We start from the raw sequence: 23,231 nt of genomic DNA, 5'->3' as shown, positions 1-23,231 counted from the left end.
CAGTGGTTTCCCTCACTATGGCACCACAGGAGCTGGGAGGGAGGCTGTGATGCCACTGACAGCCTCTGCAGGTCTCTGTCCAAGTTACATAGCAGCTGGGAGAGCAGCACCCCACATTGTCTCTGCTGATTCTCCCCTCTTCGCTCCTTTCCCTGCATACTCTTGGCCTTGGCAAGTGTACGTATCTGTCAAGGCTGGAGCCAGATGAAGGTCAGCGCTAAAAGAAGCAAATCTCTGTTTTCAGCGAACTCTTTTCTCAAGGAACTACAATTAATCCAGAATGCGGTAGCTAGACTGGTGACTGGGAGTGGCCGCCAAGACCATACAAAACCGGTCCTAATAGACCTACATTGGCTCCCAGTTTGTTTCCGAGCACAAATCAAAGTGTTTGTGCTGACCTTTCAAACCCTAAATGGCCTCAGCCCAGTATACCTGAAGGATATCCCCATTGTTCAGCCCGGACACTGATGTCCAGCTCCGAGGACCTTCTGGCGGTTCCCTCACTGTGAGAAATGTACAGTGAACCAGGCAGAGCGCCTTCTCAGTAATGGTGCCCACCCTGTGGAACGCCCTCCCATCAGATGTCAAGGAAATAAACAACTATCTGACTGTTAGAAGACATCTGAAGGCAGCCCTGTTTAGGGAAGTTTTTAACGTTTGAAGTTTTATTCTGTTTTTAGTGTTCTGTTGGGAGCCACCCAGAGTGGCTGAGGAAACCCAGCCAGATGGGCGGGGTATAAAGTTGTTGTTGTTGTTGTTGTTGTTGTTGTTGTTGTTGTTGTTGTTGTTGTTAACATGAGGTGCCCACATGTCTCTTGGGTCTGGTGAGTGACAGCCTTTTATACTGCCAGGTGACCCGTTGAAAGCAGGTCTGCTGGAACCTCCCGCTGCCCCGCTGCTGAGTCGCTGCATCTCCATGCCAGTTGATATCTCAGGTATGTGTCTCTCTCTGCCTTGACCACCTTCTGCCTTCCTGTGGAGATGCAGCATCCACGGGCCTTGGGCTCAGTCTGCTCCATTTCTCTGGTGTTCTTTCCTCACCCAGGGATCCAGAAGGGGCCCCGCTCAGACTTTGACATGGCCTACGAACGAGGCCGCATCTCAGTGTCCCTTCAGGAAGACAGCTCCGTCTCACTGGCCGGCTTCGCCCGGGTGAGTCTCTGGCGATTGGGATGCGCCGCCGGTGCCTGTGGGATGCTGCTGCTGCCCTAGATAGATACACAGCAAGGGAGGGAAATAATAATAATAATAATAATAATAATAATAATAATAATAATAATAATATTAATTCTTTATACTCCACCCATCTGGCTGGGTTTCCCTAAGATGGAGTCTGTCAGGTGGTGGTGTGTGGTTGTAATCTCAGTCAGATGACTTCAGGTGAGAGAGAATTAGAATTACTCTGCTTTTGTAGAAACTCTTGCATTGTTTCATTTTTCTTACTGATTCAATAGCAACAACCAAAGTGCAAGCATATAACAAAAAGAAGCAAAGAATCAGAAATTTAAACCAGAAAGTGTCAGAGCCTAGAAGGGCAAAAGGAGAAATCGGGAAGACCAATTTTTTAACAAGGAATGGGGGAAAATTATCTTAAAAGCCTTTATAAACAGCTAAAATCATTAGTAGGATTGGAATAACACTTGTAGTTTATTTTTGGATATAATGGAGATGTAAAAGGTTTGGATTATTCTAAAAGATGCAGGAGGAAATGGTTAATGAAAGGACCCACAGAGGGGAGGAGGGAAGTTCGGGAGAATCTTTGTAATCTTGTTTTTATGTTGGTTGTTGGATAATTGATTGTAAAACTTTGAATTGGAAAAGTAAAAAACAAACAAACCCAAGGTTCCAGTGTATTTATACAGTATATAAAAAAACGGGTTGTGCCTGGTGGAGATGGTGGGTTTCTTTCCTTTCCCTCTCGCGGGAGCCTTCCTCTCCAGTAGCTTCTTGCCCCTTCTGTCCCCTACCTGACCTTACCTTGTCACCATCCTTGGCAGTCGACATCTCATGAGCCCCGGGAGCGGAAGTCTGTGACGGTGGAGGAACAGCCGTCTGGGATCTACCACTACAACTACTGCGAGGACGACTCTGCAACGGGTGACTGCCCATTCGGCCCCTACCAAGGATGCCAGACGAGCGCCATCTTTGAGGCTGCCAAGCGGGAGCTGGTCAAGCTCATGAAGATTGAGGTAGATTCCGTCTGGGATCCCTTACGTCTCATTCTGCATGGGAATTGGTTATTTTCCAAGGTCACATAATTTTTTATTAGTTTACAATTACAGTACAATACATACCTCTGGTTATGAACTTAATTCGTTCCGGAGGTCCGTTCTTAACCTGAAACCGTTCTTAACCTGAGGTACCACTTTAGCTAATGGGGCCTGCCGCGCCGCCACCACACAATTTCTGTTCTCATCCTGAGGTAAAGTTCTTAACCTGAGGTACTACTTCCGGGTTAGCAGAGTCTGTAACCCTAAGTGTAACCCGAGGTGTTTGTAACCCGAGGTACCACTGTAAACCAATAATAGCCTCATTTTAACAATGCTAAATTATAATACAGTTCCTAATACCAATCATTCAGATGCCAAATTATATCATTCAGCCCCACTCTGCCCCACCCCGGCATGCTAGAATTGATGGTTGGATGATTTACTTTATTTCTGCGTTCCAAAATCTTATTAATTTCAATTACACTCCGGTCAAAATGACAATCCCTTATACGACAACTGCAATATTAACGACTTCCATTCGTACTGACACATTAAAACAGGGGTCAGCAAATTTTTCAGCAGGGGGCCGGTCCACTGTCCCTCAGACCTTGTGGGGGGCTAGACTATATTTTGCGGGGAAAATAATGAATGAATTCCTATGCCCCACAAATAACCCAGAGATGCATTTTAAATAAAAGCGCACATTCTACTCATGTAAAAACATCAGGCAGGCCCCACAAATAACCCAGAGATGCGTTTTAAATAAAAGCACACATTATACTCATGTAAAAACACTCTGATTCCTGGACCGTCCATGGGCCGGATTGAGAAGGCGATTGGGCCGGACCTGGCCCCCGGGCCTTAGTTTGCCTACCCATGCATTAAATGATTTATAAAACTACAGGTGAGGCACTCAAACTGTATCCTTGTTCTTCCTGTGTGTGGCAATTATTCTGTCCTTGATGTTTCTTCCTGTCCTTGTAAAATATTATGTCTATCTTTTCCCGGTTGTTGCTGTTCTCCATCACGCCTTGGGCAGAGCTAATATCCCATTGTTTCAGAAATTCTCGATTGCTCTGTTTTCAAGGCCACATAAGAGGCTTCTTATCATCAGTGGTTAGTTTTGTCCCGTTACGTCCCTGATTTCCAGTTGCTGGGGATCACAAGTAGTGAGCTCTCTCTATTTGTTTGTGCAGAGGCTTTTAAATATATATTTCATATATATTTTAATGTTCATAGACTGAGCTTTTTTGGGGGGGATGCAGCAAGGCGTTATACAACGTACAAAATTACAGTAAAAGGAATTTAAAAATCAATTTTAAAAACTGGTTAGGAAAAAGAACTTAAGGTTTCAAAGGCTATGGATCTTTCCATCAGTCAGTTCTTAATCCCACACTGTCTTCCTCCTACCTGTAAGAAGTTGGTTGTGGATATGTTGGCGGCAGGGCCCATTATTTAATCCTCCTTAATTGCAGAAACCTAAATTTCTGACATGCGGTTGAATCACTCCCACAAAATACCGACAGTCTGGAGTCACTCAAGAACCGCAGTTGCAAAACTCGTAAAAGCTTGATTGCGAAACTCGTAAAAGAATAATTACGTTCTGATCTACACATTAGTCTGGGAGGTGCCGATCAGGTCAATTTGCATTGAAATTAACAGAAATTAAACGCCCTGTAAATTACATAAACAATTGGGGTCAGGACTTACATCCAACTGCTTTAAGCTTCAGAGCCTCTTGAGGCCTGGAAAGGAGGTGAGTCTTGGTGCCTTGAGACAACTGCAGTCCCCAGGGTCTTTGAGGCGAGCCATGATAGCTAGACCGGTTCCATATTAGTTTCGTTTCTTGGGTTGATGTTTCTTTTACTATGCTTGGGTTGAGAGCCTGTGCAATGTTCACCTGTCACAATCAGGCCTGGGAATTTTCAAGAGTGCTGATTTCCTCATCTGGCCCAGCAAGTTGTTTCCCTTCTGGGAGCTCAGCTACCCCACATCTGCCACTGCAGGAGCTGGGCTCTCCATGGGCCTTGACATGCTGAGGACCTGGCTTCTTTGATGCAGGATCGGTCGTTGGCCTGGCTCCTTTTGCTCCACCGGGTGTCGGAGACCCTGGCTCCTCTTGTTCGACTTTCTCCATATTTGCCTTTGGGTCCCCGGAGCACAGATTCACACAAAGTGGCAATCAACCTTGCAGGATTCAAAAGGATTTATTTGAAATGCATATGCAGGACTAAGGCACAGCGCGATAAGCTCGCAATCTGCACACCCAGTTCTGAGCGTGTCAGCTCTTTATACCCCTTAGAATGCATAGGCAGGTGTTCACATGTAAAACATGTGATTTACACTAATAGCAATAAGATATAGCTTTGTTTCTTGTGTTACCCTCCTCCTTTTCAGCCTCCCCCTGTCTGGGGTTACAGTAACACCCATTCAACCTTGCTCTTATCTCTACCCGCCTAAGCCTGACATTCCAGAGAGAGAGACCCATTTTCACTGTAACATCTAAGCAAGAAGAAAAAGCCTTGTTCTTCTGGCTCGTGTAAAAACCTCCCTCCCCCCTTTAAGGAAGGGTTTTTTGGGATAACATATGAGAGAGGAGAAAATGCCTCAAACAGTTTTTGGGATCATATAATATTCTAATATTCTAATAATAATATTCTAATGCCTGCCAACCTAGCAGTTCAAAAGCACCCCCAGGTGCAAGTAGATAAATAGGGACCGCTTACTGGCGGGAAGGTAAACGGCGTTTCCGTGTGCGGCTCTGGCTCGCCAGATGCAGCTTTGTCACGCTGGCCACGTGACCCGGAAGTGTCTCCGGACAGCGCTGGCCCCCGGCCTCTTGAGTGAGATGGGCGCACAACCCCAGAGTCTGTCAAGACTGGCCCGTACGGGCAGGGGTACCTTTACCTTTAATATTCTAATGGCCCTTCACTCTTGCAGGGCTTGGACTACAGCCCTGATAGCACACCCTTGTCCCAGATTGCCCTCACCCTTCTTCTTTTTCCACAGGATTCCTCCTTGCTCAATAACCGGGTGTTGCTGCACCATGCCAAGGCTGGGACCGTCATCGCCCGCCAAGGAGATCAAGTAAGTTTTATGGGTGGCACCAGCAAAGTCGTCTGGCCCAGAGGAGGGAGGATGGGGTGCAGTGTTAAACACGCACACACTGTGATGGCCTGGGATTCGGACTCGGATGCTGAACCTGAGGGATCCCAGCCTGCACAGGATTCCCCGCCTCCAGAACCAGCTGATCCAGGGCTGGGGCATGAGCCTGAAGGGTCGTCACCTGTGCTGGATCCTCAGGTGCAGGCACCAGCTGAGTCTGCTCTGGCTCCTGAGGGGATGGAGGACCCATTGCCTGCAGGTGCTCCACTCTCAGCCCTGTCAGAGGAAGCTGAGGTTGCCTCTGGGTCCGGTAACCCTCCAGCCTCTCCTGAGCTGCAGAGGCTCAGGGCAGAGAGGCGGAGGGAAGTAAGTTCCCGCAGGAGGAGTGCTCACCTCCAGGCCAGGAGAGGCGAGTCACCAGAGGATCGGGGCCACCCTATGCCTAGGGGCAGATAAATGCCGGCCAGCCCCAGTCCCAAGTTGCGGGAGCAACCTTGTTGGTTGCTAGTTCCTGCCTGAACCCTGTCCTGCTTTCCTGCCTGAGCTCCTGACCCGCCCTGGCTCCCTGCTTGCATGCCTGTTCCTGACTTCACCCGACTCCCTGCCCTGCACCCAGCTTCCGCTCCTACGGACTGCCTCCATGTTGCACCTTTGACCACAGACCGGACTTGGACCTTGCCTCTCGGGTAACCCACGGGACTAGCACACACACACACACACACACACACACACACACACACACACACACAAAATATAGTGAGAGGATGCAATGATGCAGCACAGGAAAGAATTGGAAAGTGCACATTCCCCTCTCTTTGTCACCCTCTCTCTCATAAAATAGTTGCCTTTACCAGTAGACTGCATCTAGTGCTGCCCACCCCCAATGTTTGATGGACATGTTTCTTAGCAAATCCTGCCTCCCCAAGCCTTTCTCCACACCCTCCGCTTCCTTTTATTATTGTTTAATTAACTTTAACTTTCATAAAATATTTTTTTAAAAAATAGTGCTGTGCTATTTCTAGAGCTCTGCTGTTGGGTTTCATGCTGCAAAGTGAGCCTGTTCCCTGGGGAGACGCTGCTCACGCTTCTCTCTCTTGCCAGGATGTCAGTCTGCACTTTGTGCTTTGGGGCTGCCTGCACGTTTACCAGAGGATGATTGACAAGGCCGAAGACGTGTGCCTCTTCCTGACACAGCCCGGAGAGATGGTGGGCCAGCTGGCCGTGCTTACTGGGGAGCCGCTCATCTTCACCATCAAGGCCAACCGGGACTGCACTTTCCTCAAGATCTCCAAGTCCGACTTTTACGAGTGAGTGGCACGGGAATGCGGTCATGGAATTGTACTCAATATTGATCCAGAGCAGATTCCAGCGTATGGTTAGCAGAATAAAAACTTAAACACGTTGCAGGATTCTCAAAAAAATAGACCAGAGGCAATTGTATTTCATCCAGCAGAGCTTTACTGCTACTGAAGGCAAATGAGCATAATGGTCACAGATCCAATACATTCAGGATTGGCACTGTCCATAAGGGATCCACTTGCAGCAGACTTAACCTAAGCTTACAGTAACTTATAATAAGACTAAACCTTAACACTATCTATGTGCAGAACACCACACCAGAAGGAAAAGAGATAGAAAGTGAAACCCAGGCTCCTTCTGGACTCTTATTATAGTCTGAACAACCACAAGCAACACGCAGCTAAGAATGTACAGTGGTACCTCGGGTTACATATGCTTCAGGTTACACACTCTGCTAACCTGTTTCAAAGATGATTCTTCATCAGCAAATAGATTGTCCACACAAGTACATCTAATAGCAATGGATCAGCAATCACTGAAAAGTGTAGTAAGCTGATGGAACATTTATTGGACTCCTATCATTTGTGACTTTATGCACGTTTATGTGTTTGTTGTTTATAAATTGAGGAACAATATAATGTTATAAATTTATTGTTAATACATTATTAGCCATGTGTTGCTTGTGGTGGTTCAGAGTTTTCTGCTTTGCAACACAGGGGATTTTCTTTGTTGTATACCCTTATTACAATCAGCATGACCTTGACAGAAAGAGATAACAGGACCAGTTTGAGCCAGCTGTACTCAGCTTCTCTGAAGGAATAACCCAAACATCAGGAAGCTTCTGCTTGTTTCTTTCACACAGAGAAGCTTCTAGAACCCTCTTGAATTAAGTAGAATAGGAAAGATCACACACATCAGATCAATGCTTTCTGCACTAAGAAATGCAAACTGACAAACACACCTCCACCCACGCCTTGCCATGTGGTACTTGTTTTTTCCTCACCTGCCCACCTGTCATTGCTCACTCCTGGACTCTTGATATTGTTCCTCAAGTCTTACCTAGTTACTTCTGCTCTCTTCGCCTTTGCCATCCTTTCTCTTCTGCTATGTGATCCAGGGAGGGTCAGGTGGGCAGAATGGAAATCCCAGATTCCATTCATTTCTTCATTCTGGTAATGTGGCTACAGTCCGGGGACAGGGGGAGGAGGGGGGCTTTCCTATCCTCCACCATTAAGGATTATTCTTTCTTTTCTTGAGTAGCAAAGCAGCCGCTGGAATCATTTTTTCAGCATTCTGGCTAATTTCTTTGAAAACAAAAAGATTGGCTGGGATGGTTGAAACTGGTACTATGACAGTCCCCATTTTTTTATTTTAATATTTATGATTCATTTACTTTATTTAGGGCAATGAATTAAACTGGTTACTATTTTTTTAAAAAAATATATCCAAATGTTGTTCTGTGAAACTCAAGCGTACAGTAAAACCATCCACTTAAGCCAGTAAAAGCCACACCAGTTAATTAAAAATAAATAAATAGACCAGATGATCATGAAGTACAGAAGGTAAAGATGAGCACAATGTCATCAAGTTCAAAAGGGAAAATTTATAACTTACCTTAGAGACCACTGCAAAGAGTTAAAATTGTTAGCCGGATTGTAATAACACTTGTAATGTAGCAAAAATTATGGATACAATGGAGATATAAAAATTTGGATTATTGTAAAAGATGCAGGAGAAAAGGATTAATAATGAGACCCACAGAGGGGGAAGAGGGAAGTCCAGAGATTCGTGGGAATCTTCTATTTTTTGCAAAGTGTGGTATGACTGGAATTTTGCACGTGTAAAATCAAATTTAAAAAAATTGAGGGAAAAAATAAAGTTCAAAAGGGCAGATCAAAGTATGCGATCATAAAATCATGATCTTTAAGGTGATAAAAGTTCAAAAGGACAGATCTTAAAGCATGATCATAAAATTATTATCCTTACAATCGTAATTAAGATCTTTGCATTCAAAAGGACAGGGCCCACCTTTGGCAATCAGTAAAAGCCTGAGGAAAAAAACACATCTTCAGAAGAGTCCAGCTCCCCGTGTTTGGGGAGGGTTGTTCTGCCGTTAGTAGTGACTCGGTGCTGGTGTGTGAATTGGCCCTTGCGCTGAGCCCAGGCCCTTTTCCAGCTAGGCTTGTGCAGTGAGCCCTGGCTGGCCTTTCCTGGGTCTCAGTCAGAGGTGCTTCCTGGGGCTGGCCCTGGAAATGCTGGGCTGGGCTGCGGGGGGGACCACACTGGGGCAACTGCCTCTACCACTAACCTGCGATTCTTCCTCCCTTCCAGGATTATGCGGGAACAGCCCAGTGTGGTCCTGAGTGTGGCTCACACGGTAGCAGCTCGAATGTCTCCCTTTGTGCGCCAGATGGACTTTGCTATTGACTGGATGGCTGTGGAGGCTGGCCGGGCGCTTTACAGGTAAGGGGCAAGCACTGTTACCACTCATGCCCACCCTCTGCCCAGAACCCTCCATTTCTCCTTGGCGCAGGGCTCTGAAGTTATCCTCCCCACGGGGCAGTTTCTGGTCCTTTCCTGCTGCTTCAGAGCGGGGAGTGGGGCAGGAGCTTCCAGGACATTGCTGAAGGAGGGACCCTCTTGCTAGGAAGCCCCAGTGGGCCCTCCTCCCCCCCCCCCACCAATGTGCCCCATGTCACCATGCTCCCATCCAAACCTCTCTCCAAACCACTCTACAAACGGCCTCAGCCCAGTATACCTGAAGGAGCGTCTCCACACCCATCGTTCAGCCCGGACACTGGGGTCCAGCGCCGAGGGCCTTCTGGCAGTTCCCTCCCTGCGAGAAGTGAAGCTACAGGGAACCAGGCAGAGGGCCTTCTCGGTGGTGGCGCCTGCCCTGTGGAACGCCCTCCCATCAGATGTCAAGGAAGTAAACAACTTTCTGACTTTTAGAAGACATCTGAAGGCAGCCCTGATTAGGGAATTTTTTTATGTTTGATGTTTTATCGCATTAAAGGTAAAAGTAAAGGGACCCCTGACCATTAGGTCCAGTCGTGGCTGACTCCGGGGTTACAGTGCTCATCTCGCTTTATTGGCCGAGGGAGCCGGCGTACAGCTTCCCAGTCATGTGGCCAGGATGACTAAGCCACTTCTGGCGAACCAGAGCAGCGCATGGAAACGCCGTTTACCTTCCCGCCAGAGTGGGATTTATCTACTTGCACTTTGACATGCTTTCGAACTGCTAGGTGGGCAGGAGCTGGGACTGAGCAACAGGAGCTCACCTCGTCGCGGGGATTCGAACCGCCGACCTTCTGATCGGCAAGTGCTAGGCTCTGTGGTTTATCCCATAGCGCCACCTGCATCCATTTTTATCGCATTATTATTATTATTCTGTTGGGAGCTGCCCAGAGTGGCTGAGGAAAACAAGTCAGATGGGCAGGGTACAAATAATAAATTATTATTATTATATCTCTCTTTGGTAATGGCCTCTGCTGTCCCCTAAAGCCAGCTGTCGAAAGAGATGCCCTGCAGAGAGGGGAAGGGCAATTTGAACATGGTTTCCTCCTCTTTCCATTTTTCCTAGGCAAGGCGACAGGTCCGACTGCACCTACATTGTGCTGAATGGCCGGCTGCGCTCCGTCATCCAGAAGGGCAACGGCAAGAAGGAGCTGGTTGGAGAATATGGCCGTGGAGACCTCATTGGAGTGGTGAGTTGCTATTAAGAGGAGGGTTGCAGAAGAGGGTATTGGAGAGGAATGCTGGACAGCTTGCCTGCTCTGTGTGTCTGGCTAAGTCCCTCCAACTCTGCAATTCTAAGTCATTGAATAGATGCTTCTGCTCCCGGGTACAGTCCCTCTCTCCCTCTCCTCCAACTTCCCCCACCAAAGACACTGGTAACTTCTAGGGTTATCAAGCCATAACTGAGACCAAACTGTGCCCACTTGCTCCTCCCACCTTGCAAAGTGTTGTGGTTTGGTTGGGCAAACAGTGAGCAGAAAATACAAGTTCAAGGTGGGAGGTTGTCCCAGGGTGAGAGGCTCAAGGAGACAGACTGGAAAACAGAGTGATTCGACAAGTGATTCTACAAGTAGGGTTGGAGAAACTCCATTAATTGCCAACGGAGAATTTCACAGCACCACCAAACTCTGCTCTCTTCCAGCGTGATCTGATGGTGTCTGAAAAAAGACCTCTGTTCCAGCAGAGCATTGGGACATACAGCAAATGTTAGATTCCTTGCAGATACATATCCTCCTCTGAGCAGACCCCTGTAGTTGGTGAACTATCTGCAGCAACCTTGGGACCTGCTCAGGGGAGGTCTTGCTGGAACAGAGGCCTATTTCCTGGTAATCGTGACAAAGAGACCTACCCACCCCAGGGTTGTTCCTGGGAGAGAGGGTACAGTGGCCCCTTTCTTCCCTTAACCTGGACTTAGAAGCCACAGTATCAGACTCTCGCTCTAGCCTAGTCTTGGACACACACAGTGAGCATCTCTGCTTTTGCCCAATCATGGCTCCTCCTAGATAATCTGTCCTTCTGTGCCTGGAACGTAAATCATTAATGCCAACATATTATTTGTCAGGCACAGCTCTGACATCTGAGGAGCTCATCCATTTCATGCTAGGAATCCTGCTTAGTGTAACCCCGATGTTAGAATTCCTGCTCCATGATTGCAGTCATGGGATTTTTGTCTTTCACATGACGGTATGTGTTTGGACTCCACAGAGTGGGAAGTGACGGAGACAGGATGTTTGTGTTACTGTGTTCCGTGAAGTGGGACTATTGTCCTTTGTTCTTTCTCTCTTTGCTGTCTGATGCTAGAGACAGAGGGAGCCATGTTGCAGTGCTCCGTGTGTGTTTATATGTAAATAAAGTAGATTAGCCAAAATGCTGAGTTGCTGAGGTCTGTTATGCGAACTGCGAAGACTCTGCGGATCCCTAAGTGTGCCGATGTCGGTTGGCATCGGTCGCTGTGATGTTCGGGCAGAAGAAAGCTTATGAAGCTCCCGAACGATCGACCAGGAGGGAGGGAACATGCCAGTCGGGCATGTGTCTCTGCCAGGGTCCTACTCGAGTGTAGGCTGAACGCCTGACACCCCTCCCCCTCTTGCCCCTTCAGGTGGAAGCCCTGACTCGCCAAGTCCGAGCCACCACTGTCCACGCTGTAAGGGACACAGAGCTGGCCAAGCTCCCAGAAGGGACCCTCAACAACATCAAGCGACGGTACCCTCAGGTGAGTGGCAAGGAATTCTGTGCTTAAGAAGTACCAGATTCTGCCTTCAAAGTAAGTTCTGCAAGCCAGTTCACAAACAGGTCCCGAACTCGCATACTTTAATTTGTGCAACTGGTTTGAGGGTTTATTTCAGCATCATTTGTAATATGAAACTCCTGGCATAATAAACATATGGGATAAGTGTTTGGGACAGATGTACCCAGGCAGAGTAGCTTTATAAACACCTGAAGTAAAGAGAGCAGTGGTAAAAGCACAAGGGAGCAAAGCTTGGAGCTGTAACAGAGCACTTTCCCAACATCTACCACACCATTGTAAGCAGTTACTGCCCAAAATATGTATTGAAATTCCATGAAATTAAATGCACAACACACAGAAGAAAGAGAGTTGACTTTCCTGGTGATTATAAAACAAATTAGCAATTTCTTTTTCTGCCTGCAAACTCTCTGGACAGTTTTTAATTGGGTGCTGGGCCCTCTGCTTGTTTCAAAATGAACTTAATCCCAAGTTTGTTGAATATGCCCAGAGATGTTGCTGAGACCCAGACATCTGAATGATGAAGGCAGGCAAACCCTCATATTGCAGTTTATCCTGGACTGCCATGAGCTTGCTGTGCCGTGTAGCAGAAAGACCCTCTGAAACACACACATATTGCATCGCCTTGGTGAGTGAGAGCAGCAACAAGAAGTTGCTACTTCACACTTAACATGATGCCTCCTACAAATACTATTCTGTTATCAGGCTACAGTCCATTGCCTCATAAATGGTAGCTGGAGAGAATCCTACCAAGGGGTACACTTTAGAATTGCTCTTTGGTGCCTGAGTGAAGCTGTAGCCAGGAATGATGACATTCAGGGAGCAATTTTTAAAAACGTGTGCAGGAAGATGTTGTTTTGTTTAGGACCGGGATGTGGGTGGCGCTGTGGTCTAAACCACTGAGCCTCTTGGGCTTGCCAATCAGAAGGTTGGCAGTTCAAATCCCTGCGACGGGGTGAGCTCACATTGCTCTATCCTAGTTCCTGCCAACCTAGCAGTTTGAAAGTGTACCAGTGCAAGTAGATAAATAGGTGCTGCTGCTGCTGCAGCGGGAAGGTAAATGGCGTTTCCATGCGCTCTGGCTTCTGTCACAGTATTCCGTTGCACCAGAAGTGGTTTTGTCATGCTGGCCACATGACCCAGAAAGCTTTCTGTGGACAAACACTGGCTCCCTTGGCCTGAAAGTGAAATGAGCACCGCAACCCCATAGTCGCCCTTGACTGGACTTAACCATTCAGGGGTCCTTTACCTTTACCTTTTTTGTTTAGGGAAGACTAGAGTAAGGGCTGTCCTGTGCGCTTCAAGCAAGGAAGTGGCCCAGCCAGCCCCTTGCTCATAGTAAATCCAATACCTGGCTCAGAGCCCCACATGATATGAATGTGTGTGTTGCTCAGGAGCTGGCAACAACAGCTCATCCGGCGTTCTGCCAGAGATACTCGCTGGTTTCTGTGTTTGCTTGACTTCCTCTCCCTTAAACAGGTTGTCACTCGCCTTATACACCTACTGAGCCAGAAGATCTTGGGGAACTTGCAGCAGCTGCGTGGCCCTTTCCCAGGTAGGAGCGTGTAGAGAGTCCCGTTTTCATTCATAGAATGCCTGTGCCAGCCATGTGCTCACTGGGTCTCGCCCTCTAGGTTCTGGACTGGGCATGACCTCCAGCTCAGAGTTGACCAATCCAGCCAGCAACCTCTCCACAGTGGCCGTCCTCCCGGTGTGTGACGACGTTCCCATGGCAGCTTTCACCCTGGAACTCAAGCATGCCCTGAATGCCATTGGTGAGCCCAACTACAGCGCTCTCTCACTCTCGCTCTCACTCTCTCTGTCTCCCGCTCCTTGGCCCTGGCTCCACCAGTCATGACCACTTTTCTTCTGGCTTTTTTCAGGCCCAACCTTGCTTCTCACCAGTGACATCATCCGGGCTCGTCTTGGGGCCTCCGCCCTGGACAGGTAAGTTCTCTGTGTGCTCCTGTGTGCCCCTGCACAGGGTCTGAAGGCAGAAATGTTGTGACTGCCAGATTCTTCCAGGGGTTTAGAGGTTTTATTAAATTTCCTGTTTTACAATTTCAAATACTTATTTTACTTCCTTAAGATATCAATGACTTCCCTTCTTCTCTTTCCACGGTTCATTTTGCATATCACAAATCCCTGCGTATTTTACAAAAACTATGCCATTCAGTATTCCATTATTGCATCCATCAAAACTTGTTTACACTGTTGAATTTATCTTAATGCTGCCAGCGTTTTCAGCTGTACACAGTTATTTCCCATATATTAGGTTTTCTAGAGGCTCAGCAGTGGCGGTGTAGTGGTTAAGAGCCATAGTCTCGTAATCTGGTGAACCGGGTTCGCTTCCCCACTCCTCCACATGCAGCTGCTGGGTGACCTTGGGCTAGTCACACTCACCTCACAGAGTGTTTGTTGTGGGGAAGGAAGGGAAAGGAGATTGTTAGCCGCTTTGAGACTCCTTAGGGTAGTGATAAAGTGGAATATCAAATCCAAACTCTTCTTCAGCAGGCTGGGCACTTTGCGGGGTCAAGAGGGGATAGGAAGGAGAGAGGCGAAAGGTTGACTTCCCTAAATTTACTCTCCCACCTCCGTTCCCAACCTTGAGTACCACCTAGTGAGGAGGATACAGCAAGAACATGAACGGCTGTCCTTTTCTCCCCAAGTATAATTACACATTTTTCTTTCGGTTGAAATAGAATTCAAGCTTTTGAGGTTAGAGAAGTCTCATTTGTACAAGTCTGAAAGCTTGCATTTTATTTTTAATATCATTGTTGTAGCTTTTAAAACACGTAGTTGAATACTGCTTGTAAACCACCTTGGTAGGATTCACATCTTGAAAGGTGGGCTATAAAAAATGGCAGTAAATAAAAATAAATTTCCCGTGTCCCCAAACACCCTCCAGCATCCATGAATACCGCCTGTCTGGCTGGCTGGCCCAGCAAGAGGACATCCATCGCATTGTGCTGTACCAGACCGACTGCACGCTGACCCCCTGGACTGTGCGCTGCATCCGACAAGCCGACTGCATCCTCATTGTGGGCCTGGGGGACCAGGAGCCCACCCTGGGCGAGGTGAGCAGGGTCTGGGAAGCGAGGCATGCTCTGCTGGGATCGGAGGCCCAGAGGGAGGGATCAGGGAGCCCTTGGCAGAGGCAAGAGGACCTGGCCTGGGGGAACATATGGAAGAAGCGTAAGTTGAAAATGTCTATAAGAATCAAAGAAAATAACTATAAATTAGTTTGGGGATGGTATTTAACACCAGTCAGATTAAATCAAATAAACAAGGAATATTCAGTGTTATGTTGGAGGGGAGGCCAGGAAACAGGGAATTACGTTCACATGTGGCGGGGGTGTAAATCTCTACAATTTTTTTGGCAAAGGCTGTTCAAGGAGATAACAGAAATCACTGGGTTAAAGCTGAGCGAAAGTTCAGAGGTAGCATTATTATCAATTTACGATGAGGTGGAAGGTTCGTGGCTATGAAGGACTTGCTCACAAATTTATTGACAGATACACGAATTATGATAGCTAGGAAGTGGAAGGGGCAAGCAGAATATAAAATGGAAGAATGGTATAAAAAGGTGTGGGATATAGCTATTAATGACAAAGGTGAGGAATATGCAGGAGAAATGATTTTGAGGAGATAAGGAGGGAGTTTGTAGAATTTGTCCTGTTAAAACAGAAAGGGGTCAAACCATCGCAAGAGGTGTTGAAATATTGGGAGGTTGGATAGTTACAATGGAATGGCCTCGGGGGTGGGTGCACATTTTTATTCTTATTTATTCATGATTATCCTGCCAACCTAGCAGTTCGAAAGCACGTCAAAGTGCAAGTAGATAAATAGGTACCACTCCGGCAGGAAGGTAAACGGTGTTTCCGTGCGCTGCTCTGGTTCGCCAGAAGCGGCTTAGTCATGCTGGCCACATGACCCGGAAGCTGTATGCTGGCTCCCTCGGCCAATAAAGTGAGATGAGCGCTGCAACCCCAGAGTCGGTCACAACTGGACCTAATGGTCAGGGGTCCCCTTTACCTTTATTCATGATTATTACTTGATGATAAAAAGAGGACCTTCCCGCCATGTCCTTCCTCTCTCTGCTTTTCCCCAGCTGGAGCAGATGCTGGAGAGCACGGCCGTCCGAGCCTTGAAGCAGCTCATCCTCTTGCACCGGGAGGACGGCCCCAGCCCTGCCCGCACCGTGGAGTGGCTCAACATGCGCAGCTGGTGCTCGGGGCACCTGCACATCAAATGCCCGCGTCGGGTCTTCTCCAGACGCAGCCCGAACAAGCTGGTACCAGCCAATTCCACTTTCCCATGTGTGTTCCCCACCCAAAAGCCTGTCCCTTCATCCCAGCACTCTCCCTGGCAAGGCTTAGTTGCCCATTCCTAGGAGGATGTTACTGCCCGCCCCTGAATCCATTTTGTTTGAGCTTAGCACCCTAGATCTCCATGTTTCCTTCCTCGCTAGAACCCCACTCACCTTTGCACAGTGTTTCCCTTCACTCCAAGCCTCCTTCCCTCCCACACCTACCCCCTCCCCTGCTTATTTACCGTATTTCTCGCTCTATAAGACACACTTTTCCCCTCCTAAAAAGTAAGGGGAAATGTGTGTGCGTCTTATGGAGCGAATGCAGGTGGGAGGCTCTGCTCAGCGCTCCCTTTAAAGAGCCGCGTGGAGCCCATCAGTCCCTTCTCCCTCCTTGGGGAAAAGCCCCCAAGAGCCGCACACACACTCTGCATGCTCTTTAAAGGGAGCACGGCTCTTGGGGGAGCCTTAGCCGTGCACAGCCTCTCCTGGGCAAGGGGAGCCTTCATCCCCTGCCCGGGAGAGGCTGCATGCGGCTATCCCATAAGATTCAGGATTCAGAATCCCCCCCCCCTTGTTTTCCTCCTCCAAAAACTAAGTGCATCTTATGGTCTGGTGTGTCTTATAGAGCGAAAAATACGGTATTTGTTTGTTGTCGCATTTGTACCCTGTCTTCTTCCCTCTGAGGAGCTCAAGGTGGCCTATGTGGTTCTCCCATTTAATCCCCGTGACAACCCGTGACAAAGGAGGTGACCGTCCCAAGGCTGCCTGGTGCCGACATCAGATTTAGGATGCTGTGGGAGGTTCCACTGCACTAAAAAAGAGCTAAAGGGGCACAAAACTGAGAGGAGCCGTAATTGAAATTTATTTTATTTTATTTATTTATTTGTTGAATTTATATACTGCCCTATATCCAAAGGTCTCAGGGAAGTTCACAGAAAAGATCACACTATATAAAATAACAATAACTCAATAACACCCCCCTAAAAAAGAGCCGCATTTTAAAAGAGTGTAGAATGTCGATCAGGTCAACCAAAGGCCAGGTTAAAAAGGGAAATTTTGGCCTGGCACCTAAAGGTGTATAATGAAGGCACCAGGCGAGCTTCCCTGGGGAGAGCATTCCACAGACAGGGAGCCACTACAAAAAAGGCCCGTTCTCGTGTTGCCACCCTCCACACCTTTCAAGGAGGAGGCACAGAAAGGAGGGCCTCAGAAGATGATCTCAGGGTCTGGGTAGGTTCATATGGAAAGAGGTGATCCTTGAGGTATTGCGGTCCTGAGCTCTTTAAGGCTTTATAGGTCAAAACCGGCACTTTGAATTGGGCCCAGATACTAATCAGTGGCCAGGGCAGTCAGTCCAGGATCGGTGTAATATGCTCAAACTGTCTTGCTCCGATGAGCAACTGAATTCTGCACTAGCTGAAGTTTCTGAACTGTCTTCAGAGGCAGCCCTACATATAATGCATTTGGGAGGGGGGTGCCAAATTTTGGGCTTGCTCAAAGCTTACCAGAGTCCACCCCTGCCATCGAGCTTCATGGCCAACTGCGGATTCGAACCCTAGTCTCGTAGGCTAACGCTCTAACCATTGCACTACACTGCCTCTCAGCTCCTTAAATGGGAAAGTGTGCTTTGTTGTTTGGGCTCTACTGATAGGTGAGTGGACCTCCCTCCCCACCGGGTGCCTATTTTGGGTGCCTTTCTCTGGATGGGAGAAGTTGATGCCTTGAAGCAGGCAAACTCTTGAGGACCCCCCTTCACGGTCTCCTGCTTCTTTGGAGGCTGGTGGAAGTAGCCCCCTTCCCCTCTTTTTCTGCTTCCCCCGCTGCAGAGGGAAATGTACGAGAAGGTCTTTGAGAAGAACGCCGATCGCCACAGCGACTTCTCCCGCCTGGCGAGAGTCCTCACGGGCAACACCATCGCTTTAGTGCTGGGGGGCGGCGGAGCCAGGTAATTTCCCCTCAAGCACTTGGGGAAGGTCCTGGGGTAAAAGGCGAAAGATTTATATGATTATATGATTTGAGGAGTAGCAAGGGTATTTTGGGAAATGATACGTGATGGGATTTTTTTTTAATTGTTTAAAATGAGTATGTGTGTGTGTGTGTGTGTGTGTATCCTGAAGCGTTTTTGTTAGGTATTATAGGGGTAGAAATCCCCCTGAAAATGTTGAAGTTGTTTATGTATGTAACAGCAGCAGCTAGGATTCTTTATGCACAGAAAAGAAAGGAAGGAAGGAAGTTCCTTTGTACAATCTTTTTTATTCAGTTTTACATTAAACGTTTAAATTCGAACATTAGACACCATCAGCAGCATTTAGGATTCCCTAATCCTTTGACTCCCCTCCACCCTTCCATGGTTTCCATTTTCAATCTTTTTCAACTGCCTCACATATTTTCTCTATTTTTCTTAAATAATCCATTTTTACCTTAGTTTTTAGTACGTTACAAGCGTTACTCAAATCCTGCCCAAGTTTTTAGATGTTTACAATGTTCTCTTAAGTACATTGTAAAATTTTCCCATTCCTTATTAAAGTTCCTCTCTTTCTGGTTTCTGATTTTCCCGGTCATTTTCGCCGTTTCGGCATAGTCCATCATCTTCATCAGCCATTTGTCTCTGGTCAGCAGAAGCATTTCCCACCAAAGAAGAATGGATGAGTAAGATAGTGGGCTGTGCAGAACTGGCAAAATTAACAGCAAAATTAAGAGACCCTAATAGTGAATGTTTCATGGAAGAATGGATACCTTTTTTTGAACTACTTGAAGAAATATTATCACATGATGAACTTGCGAGCAGGATTTGAACAATGAGCAACTGAAGCAATTAGATTATAATTTTATAGTTGTGATTTAATAGCAGATAGGGAAGAATCGGGACGCGGGTGGCGCTGTGGGTAAAAGCCTCAGCGCCTAGGGCTTGCCGATCGAAAGGTCGGCGGTTCGAATCCCCGTGGCGGGGTGCGCTCCCGTTGCTCGGTCCCAGCGCCTGCCAACCTAGCAGTTCGAAAGCACCCCCGGGTGCAAGTAGATAAATAGGGACCGCTTACTGGCGGGAAGGTAAACGGCGTTTCCGTGTGCTGCGCTGGCTCGCCAGATGCAGCTTTGTCACGCTGGCCACGTGACCCGGAAGTGTCTCCGGACAGCGCTGGCCCCCGGCCTCTTGAGTGAGATGGGCGCACAACCCTAGAGTCTGTCAAGACTGGCCCGTACGGGCAGGGGTACCTTAGGGAAGAAACAACAATTCCACGGAAAATGGGGGTGGGAAGTCGACAAAAATAAGAGAAAGGGGGAATTTGTGTTTGGATTGAATAAGTTTAAAATATTGAAACTTAATAAAATATTATTGGGGCGGGGCGAAAGGGAGGTCCAGAAGGTGCCCGAATGCAGCTTGCCTGGGTCCTGGGAAGGCAACTATTCGCCCAGCACCCCTGCCCCGAAGAGGAGCCTAGCTCTTTCCCCACCAAGCCTCTGGAGCCCACCCTTCTTCCACTCGTGAAGGTGGGATGCCTTTGAGCAGCAGGGCGGACCTTCCTTTGGCCGTTCCCCGCCTCTGGAAGAAGAGGAGAGCCATCCCGGTTCCCTTGGCCTAGGGAGGAGCGAAGGAGGGGCCCAGACTCTCTCGGAGCAGCCTAGGGCTGGGACGTGGCGGCTGCCCTCGGTCTTTGCGCTCTGGCCTGCTTCAGGCGTGGCTCTTCCCTTCACCACAGGGGCTGTTCTCACATCGGTGTGATCAAGGCTATGGAGGAAGCCGGTCTCCCCATCGACCTGATTGGCGGCACGTCAATCGGCTCCTTCATCGGCGCCTTGTATGCGGAGGAGAGGAGCGCCGTGCGCACGAAGCAGCGAGCCAGGGAGTGGGCCAAAGTGAGCAAGTATTGGAAGCGGCAGGGTTTGGAATGGGAGGGGAAACCCCAGCTGATTTGAGCCTGCCAAATTTCGGGAAACATAAGGACCTAGGAGGCTGCCCCAACCAGTATTGCCTACACTGCCTGGCCGTGGCTCGCCAAGGTTTCAGACGGGTGGCATTCCCAGTCCGAACCAAAGATCCCAGAGATTGGACCTGGGGCCTTTTGCATGCAGTAAGTATCCAAACAAACCCCTGTGTTGCAAAGAGAATGTCAGCAGTGTCTAGGCAACACAACGACCATATACATACATAATAGACAATCTTTATAGAATTCCTTCAAACCATAAAAAGTTCAAAATGAAATCTTTAGTCTCAAAGAATGAATGTATGTAAATGAAAAGATCAAATGCTGTGGAACAGTGCTCATGTAATAATGTAGTCGCTGCATTCATTCGAAATAAGACGGGTTTATGAAGCATTCTGTATCCACCCACCACGCTGACGAAGAATTCTACGAAACAGCAGTCAATATCCGGAATCACTGTTCAGTGTTGGACATCATATTTGTTGAATACACAAAGCTTCACAGCTTGTCTTTCATCGTACAAAGTTTGGCACCTCGCTTCGTTTAAAGATGTTCAGAGGCTTTGAGACTAAAGATTTCATCTTGAACTTTTTATGGTTTGAAGGAATTCTATAAAGATTGTCTATTACGTATGTATATGGTCATCGTGTTGCCTAGACATTGTTGATGCTGGCCTTCTGCATGCAAGCAGGTGCCCTAACCCTAACATCAAGACACTTTTCTGTCGCTTCTGCAGATCATGAATTCGGTGTTTGCCACAGTGCTGGACCTCACCTATCCCATAACTTCCATGTTCTCGGGCTCTGCCTTCAACACCAGCATTCACAAGGTGTTCCAGGACAAGCAGATTGAGGTATGCTCCCAGGGCCACCATGAGGGATGCCTGTGCATGTCTCTTCCACTGCCATTTTGATCTGTATCATGGCAGCTTTGTGTCTGGCAAAGGGCCTAGGTCAGGGCCGGCTTGTGCGTGAGGCCAGGTGAGGTGGCTGCTTCGGGCGGCAGCATCCACAGAGGCAACAGATCTGGCCTCCAAGAAACAAAATGCCCGCTGGAGTCTTGGCCCACCCTTTCCTGATGGCGAGGTTCTGCAAGCGCTTTTCCTTGAGAACATATCGGCAGGATTCGGATCTGCAGTGTGGTGTGTTTTGCCCCCAGCACCGAAACATCCTGTGCTAACCCTTTTACTGCCAAAATGCAGGATGTTGAGATCTGGGGATTGCAGAATCCATAATTTTGGTGGTGCCTGCTTTGTGGCTCGTTCTCTTAATTACCACAGGTGGAAGCTGTCGTGTTAAATGTCTGGAGCCACGTGCGGTAGGGATTCATTGGTTTACATCATTGAGGATAAACCTGTGGGCCAGATGTGGCCTGCCAGACCACAGGAAGTAGCTCACCAACCCTGGCAGATCTCTAACCCCCCAGCCCCCCGGCTGATCTGAACAGGAGATAAAGCTTTTCTGTTCTTTAAAGAGCAACTTCTAAAGGGCAATCAGCCCTCTTTATTGTGAGTTTAAAAATCCCTCTGGCTGCCCTTTTTGAGAGAATCTATAAATAGCAGTCAGAAGGATCTGTTATCCCTGGTTTTAGCACTAAGCACCGCCACACTCGGTCTGGAGATTAACCTCAAAGAGCAGGCAGGAGGCTTTAAGGTAGCATTTCCTCCTGCCAACACCGAGAATGGACTTGAGCATGTGTGGAAATGCTGCCGTTTGCTTTTCACAAATCCTTCTATGCAAAGTAAAAGGCGAGGTTTTCCTGCAATTCCGCCCCAGTCCTGGAGGGAGGAGCACTGGGAATGCTCAGTACATGGTTTGTGTGTGTGTGTGTGTCTGTGAAAATGTATGTATGAGTGTGTCTTCTTTAGCGATCGCTTGTAGCCGAGTAAGATTGTCTTTCATGAACACGGTCTTAACAGTGAGTCCGTAAGTGACTGTGGAGGCCAATTCTGGATCCACACATCCTTCCACAGTGGGGACATAGATTTCCAGGCAGAAGTTGATCACAGTGAGGGTTTGCCAAGCGTGCCTTCCTCTTAGCACGTTTCTCCCTTGCGTCCTGAGTTCGAGCGTCTTCAAAGGCCATGACACCTTTGGTAAAGGCTGTTCTCCAATTGGAGCGCTCGCATGCCAGTGTTTCCCAGTTGTGCGGGTTTATACTACATTTTTAAAGATTTGCCTCGAGAGAGTCTTTAAACCTCTTTTGTTGACCACCAGCATTACGCTTTCCATTTTTAAGATCTGAAATAGAGTAGTTGCTTTGGAAGATGATAATCAGGCATCCGCACAACATGACCAATCCAATAAAGTTGATGTTGAAGAATCATTGCTTTGACACTGGTAATCTTTGCTTCTTCCAGTACACTGGCATTAGTTTGCCTGTCTTCCCGAGTGAGCGTGAGTATGAGTGTGAACGCATATGTGTGTGGGTAAAAGAGTAAGATATTCTATATCTGGTGGGTGTGAACTGCAAGTGTGTGTGTTAAATGCCCAGTGCATGTGTGGCATGTGAGGGTATCAGTATATTGACCACATCCCTTGCTAGAGTTGGCTGACCATCAAAGCAGCTGTCTGGCTAAAGAAAGGTTAGCCATCCCTTCTCTGCAAGGCTCTGCATGTTTCCCTTAAGGCTACCAGGAACAGAGCAAATCAAGTAGAGACAGCAATATGCCTAAATTGTACCAGCTGCAGAATTTGACTGGTATAGAACTCGGGCAAGGGCAAGTGAGTTCACATGTGCAGGTCAGATGTGTCCTCTTGGCGGCTTTCCTCCCCACCCCCTCCTCACAGCCCTTGAAGACGGGATTCCTGTGTGTGTGATCACTGTCCCACTCTGCTGTGTCCAATGCAGGATCTGTGGCTCCCGTATTTTAACGTGACGACAGACATCACAGCTTCCGCCATGCGAGTCCACAAAGATGGTAAGTGTGCGTTTCCTCTTCTGGCACAGGGGGCTTGGGTTCGAAACACACACACTCACTCACCAGGCCCCTGAAGTTCAGCGACGGCCCATGATGTCCAAACACTTCTGGCCTTGAACCCCCCAAGTGGAAGGAAATGTGGTTTCGGGAATGCCCTAGAGAGAGGCCCCTGGGGTGTTGGAGATAATGAGGCTGAAGG

At 48.0% G+C, this 23,231-nt stretch overlaps 1 protein-coding gene across 5 annotated transcripts in view; it reads left to right on the top strand.

Moving 5' to 3' along the window:
• Nucleotides 1-23,231, top strand: part of PNPLA6 (patatin like domain 6, lysophospholipase) — a 73,706-nt gene that overhangs the window by 31,051 nt on the left and 19,424 nt on the right. For all 5 annotated transcript variants that reach the window (XM_028711666.2, XM_028711664.2, XM_028711665.2 and 2 more), the window contains exons 13-29: nucleotides 852-935; nucleotides 1,046-1,152; nucleotides 1,998-2,189; nucleotides 5,220-5,297; nucleotides 6,417-6,622; nucleotides 8,946-9,077; nucleotides 10,198-10,321; nucleotides 11,731-11,844; nucleotides 13,357-13,432; nucleotides 13,512-13,652; nucleotides 13,761-13,824; nucleotides 14,786-14,954; nucleotides 15,989-16,171; nucleotides 18,016-18,134; nucleotides 19,888-20,044; nucleotides 20,849-20,965; nucleotides 22,963-23,032. In XM_028711666.2, the coding sequence (XP_028567499.2) occupies nucleotides 852-935; nucleotides 1,046-1,152; nucleotides 1,998-2,189; nucleotides 5,220-5,297; nucleotides 6,417-6,622; nucleotides 8,946-9,077; nucleotides 10,198-10,321; nucleotides 11,731-11,844; nucleotides 13,357-13,432; nucleotides 13,512-13,652; nucleotides 13,761-13,824; nucleotides 14,786-14,954; nucleotides 15,989-16,171; nucleotides 18,016-18,134; nucleotides 19,888-20,044; nucleotides 20,849-20,965; nucleotides 22,963-23,032 (2,133 nt within the window). The remainder of the gene's footprint in view (nucleotides 1-851; nucleotides 936-1,045; nucleotides 1,153-1,997; nucleotides 2,190-5,219; nucleotides 5,298-6,416; nucleotides 6,623-8,945; nucleotides 9,078-10,197; nucleotides 10,322-11,730; nucleotides 11,845-13,356; nucleotides 13,433-13,511; nucleotides 13,653-13,760; nucleotides 13,825-14,785; nucleotides 14,955-15,988; nucleotides 16,172-18,015; nucleotides 18,135-19,887; nucleotides 20,045-20,848; nucleotides 20,966-22,962; nucleotides 23,033-23,231) is intronic.

The sequence above is a fragment of the Podarcis muralis genome, chromosome 17 (genome assembly GCF_964188315.1).
Source record: "Podarcis muralis chromosome 17, rPodMur119.hap1.1, whole genome shotgun sequence".
NCBI classification, from domain to species: Eukaryota; Metazoa; Chordata; class Lepidosauria; order Squamata; family Lacertidae; genus Podarcis; species Podarcis muralis.
The sequence above is the reverse complement of the archived record's forward strand: the minus strand, read 5'-3'. Positions and strand labels throughout refer to the sequence as shown.